The sequence below is a fragment of the Berghia stephanieae genome, chromosome 8, assembly GCF_034508935.2.
Source record: "Berghia stephanieae isolate SIO BIC M18660-M18661 chromosome 8, UCSD_Bste_1.3, whole genome shotgun sequence".
NCBI lineage: Eukaryota > Metazoa > Mollusca > Gastropoda > Nudibranchia > Aeolidiidae > Berghia > Berghia stephanieae.
Genome location: NC_088367.1, coordinates 38,443,382 through 38,447,429, shown reverse-complemented (window position 1 = coordinate 38,447,429; position 4,048 = coordinate 38,443,382). Strand labels below are relative to the sequence as shown.

The 4,048-nt window shown below is 36.9% G+C and overlaps 1 protein-coding gene across 2 annotated transcripts in view; it reads right to left on the bottom strand.

Annotated features, from left to right (window-relative positions):
- LOC144977849 (GLIPR1-like protein 1) overlaps positions 1–2,204 on the bottom strand; it is a 10,403-nt gene extending 8,199 nt beyond the window's left edge. Inside the window, exons 1-2 of one of the 2 annotated variants that reach the window (XM_078923254.1) lie at positions 2,018–2,204; positions 716–877 (exon numbers count right to left, since the gene is read on the bottom strand). In XM_078923254.1, coding sequence (XP_078779380.1) covers positions 716–877; positions 2,018–2,029 — 174 coding nt within the window. In that variant the 5' untranslated portion in view covers positions 2,030–2,204. Of the gene's footprint in view, positions 1–715; positions 878–1,965 lie in introns of both variants that reach the window. The other variant, XM_078923255.1, reaches the window with a different exon arrangement.
- Between the last annotated feature and the right edge of the window lie 1,844 nt (positions 2,205–4,048).

Here is a 4,048-nt window from a genome sequence, read left to right as displayed (position 1 = left end):
TATTGTATTTATACATTTATTTATCTATTTCATTTTAAAAAATTCATTTTGGTTAATTATAAACTCACTCAACCCTAACACCGACAATATCCGTAGTTTACCCGAGGTTACTTTTACCCAATGCCGATTTAATTACATTTTTCTGAGACAAATTATAGGCGCAGTATCAAAGCTAATGTTTTTAGTTTTTACATGTTAATGGTAGTTGAATAAAACGATCTATGTACATGCTCATTTTTAATACATTTTTTTCCAATTTTGAAAAGTAGCAAAAAATCTCTAGGATTGAGTGAGTTAATTTTACCTGTTTTGATTTGTTAATTAGACATTTTATTTTGATGTATGTTTTATAATATTGGCAATACTCTTCAACAGTCGTAACGTCACTTCCTTCCTAATGACGCATGTAACTTAGTAACACTGGCTCTAAACTATCGGAACAATGGCGGACGCCCGTATGAAATATTTCTCCGGCGAGCATAAAAGCGTATCCAGAGATAAATCCCCCATAAATTTGATCATGTTTTGACTTTTACACATTCTCATCACAAGACATATGAAAAGTTTTAGCCAGTATGAAGAATAAAAAGTAATGATTTTCTTTGTTTAGAACCAATATGGCCGCTGTTGCTGGGCGACGTGACATCAGACTATTGAATCGAATTGTCTAAAATAAAACTTTGAACTTTGAACTTGAACTGTCTTATGTCCTTACCACATGCTGCATGTTCTGGGCCGATTCGGCGTCACGGGCATCGTTGTGGAGCTTGACGAGGTAGTCTTGGTCGGGCCCCGTCAGTGTTGGCCCAGAGGCCCTGGCCATTATGCATAGGATTGACAACAGAAGGGCCCTAATGCCTTGAACGCGCATCTTGAACTGGAATTTAAAAGAGTGAAAACGGTTGGTTCTTGGTTGTGAGAAATAGAGAGGGAGAGAGAGAGAGAGAGAGAGAGAGAGAGAGAGAGAGAGAGAGAGAGGAAAAGGGGGAAAATAAATAAAGAGAGAGAGAGAGAGGGAGAGAGGGAGAGAGAGAGTGTGTGTGTGGAAAGGGAAAGGGGAAGAGAGAGAGAGAGAGAGAGAGAGAGAGGGAGAGAGTGGAAAGGGAAAGGGGAAAAGAGAGAGAGAGAGAGAGAGAGAGAGAGAGAGAGAGAGAGAGAGAGAGAGAGGGGGGGGGGCAAAGTAGGAGGATAGACAGAAATATAAATGGATAGATGAATAGAAAGTTAGATTGACAGCAGATGGTCAATTAGACAGGTAGACGGACAGATCCCATGCTGTTATATGAATACCTTGTATCCACTAGGAGCAATGCAGTAGAACTGTTTAAAAACCAGCAATTGTCGGGATAAACCTGTTGGTTACGATAGAATTTTAAATCTTATTTATGAAGTTTTAGATTAATTAAACTTGTTGTTTGGTTGGTTTTTTATTTTTTCTTAAATAATTATTTTCTTTTGTTTTGTTTTGTTTTGGTTTTTTGTTGTTGTTGTTATTTTTTCTTTTTGTTTGTTTTTGTTTTCTTTTTTTTTAATATTTTCTTTTTGTTTGTTTTTTTAAAGAGATGGGATGTGCCTTTATTATGAAATACACAACAAAGCGAAAATATTTTTTTAAAAACCCAAACAAATAAATGAAAAAATATACACGTTTTTTTAAAATCAACTTATGTTCGTCCTTCTGGTGATGTTAACTTCAAACTGAATCCTATTGTTCCTTCATCTTGTCCATGGCGAGTCACATATTATAAGAAAAACGCACAGATCGTGGATTATTGTGAATTTTAAAAATTTCGATTCATTGAAATGATAGAGATTGATAAATCAAATAATAACGATATGACACTCGCCTTCGGATCGGAAGGTCCTGGGTTCGAGTCCCGATCTGAGTGGTGCATTGTTGAGTCCTTGTAAAATGCTATTTGCTCACATTCGCTCACCGACCTATCTCATTTGTAAAGTGAATACCTGGTTGTTAAAAGCGTTGTCTCTGTCAGAAATAATGATAAAATTGCCTTACAGGCGTCCCCATGTCTCGTCCTACACGAGATACGTGTTGCTATTGACTAGGAACCCCTTGTAAAGCGCTTTGAGCACGTTTAGTGGATATTGAGCTATATAAATCCTCAAGTTTAAATATAACATATAGAGATAAGAATGACCGAAGGGCTGGAGCTCAGGTGGTCGCTGGTTCGGATAACTAACAGATAAGAGTAAAGAAATCCAATCACCCACTGTTGTCAAAGCCGATGTAGTAATAATGTTGAATGTTGTAATGTGATCCTCTCGGACTGGTGGCTACCAATAACTGGTAATGAGATTATGAGACCCGTTCTAATTATACTGTCATGGATTTCATTATGGGATTACACTCCCCCCCCCCCCCCCCCCCCACTTACAATTATGTTTTATGTTTCCTCTTTTGTTAATTACATAGGATCGTTATTGTTATTTTGACAGAACGTCTCCCCTTCCAATGGAAAAAGCTACCTGACATGAATTATGGTATTATGGTTCCTTTAACTCTTCTCCCCTTACCGACCATGTTCCGGATTTTCCACGGAAACAACCTCTATTTTAAAAAATGAGCTTTTATATAGCGCAAAATCCACTAAATGTGCTCAAAGCGCTTTACAAAGAGCCCCTGACCGACAGCAATACGTAACATGTAGAACGAGGCATGACGCCTGTATTACATTTTTTCCGGACTGTTAACAACGCTGTTAACGGTCAGATACTCATTTTACACCTGAGTACGGTGAGAGAATGTAAGTAAAGAGCCTTTTCCAGGGACTCAACTGTATGCGCCGAGCGAGGCTCGAACTCAGGACCTTCCGATCCGAAAGAGAGTGTCATACCACTTGACCAGATAGCCGCACAAACACAGCACTAGAACAAAAGACATTCTTCATATTTGTTGACGTACAAAATAAATCTGAATGTAAAAACAAATTAAACGTGACGATTTTCCTGTAATTGGTAGGGAAAGGGTTAACTAGTTAACTGTCGTACTCTGGAAAAACACGTATTTAAACATTTGGGCAGAAAACTTGTCCTTCAAATATCAATCAATCTAAATGTCCCTCATCTTGGTAAAAACTCTCAAACATGGGACTTCGCGAAGTTCAAGAATCGTTTAAGAATAAAAATTTTGTCCTGCAGACTTCGTGTATCAGTTGTCTGAAGACTCTCATCCTCCTTTCTTACCGAGAGGCGTTCGGGATTCCTGACGCAGTCATCTTCGTCTCAAGCTACACATTTATTTTCTTACGTCTCGAGTGGACTTCATTACTTTATACATTTTTCTATTTTAATTCGTGCTTACTTACAAAGGAGAATACTATTTCCTGCCCATCAATGTTTTGTTTATTCATCTTAACAACGCCACTACTACCACATCATCTAATTCTTCTGTAGTGTTTCATTCATCCTGTTTGTTGATAAATTGGAAACCCGAAACATTCATTATATCTATTTTCGTAATTAAATTGAATCTTACATTAAATTTCACATTGTTATTTATTTCTTCGAGCTTCGAGCAGCAACATTTACATTACTTTACACATAGAGAGATGACATTATTTCTTATATATCAAAAGCCATTTCATCCGCTCCGATTTATGTATTATTTCTTTTTTCATTTTATATCCGGAAATGACGAGATACATCTTTTTTTAAAAAATCACATCTCACTAACCCAAGGTGTTTATTGCATCGTTAGAGAACAGAATTTATCATAAAATGTCCATTTATTACACGAACATTAATTGGAGCAGGGCAATAAATAACGATAGCTGTCTTGACGTCACCCAAAACATTCCACTAGAGAAAAGACAAACATAATCAATTTTGCTCGTGTTTTCCTTTCATCTCCCCAGCAATTATACAACCGTATTTTAATGCTAATGCTAAAGAATCCGGATAATTCAATAAGGTAGATTAATAATGCTAAGCGTAGTAATAAAATACTCACAACATCCACCAGCCGGATATGACGTACCAACACACAATACTTGCAACATCAAACGTTTATAGTCCAATTGATAGAATT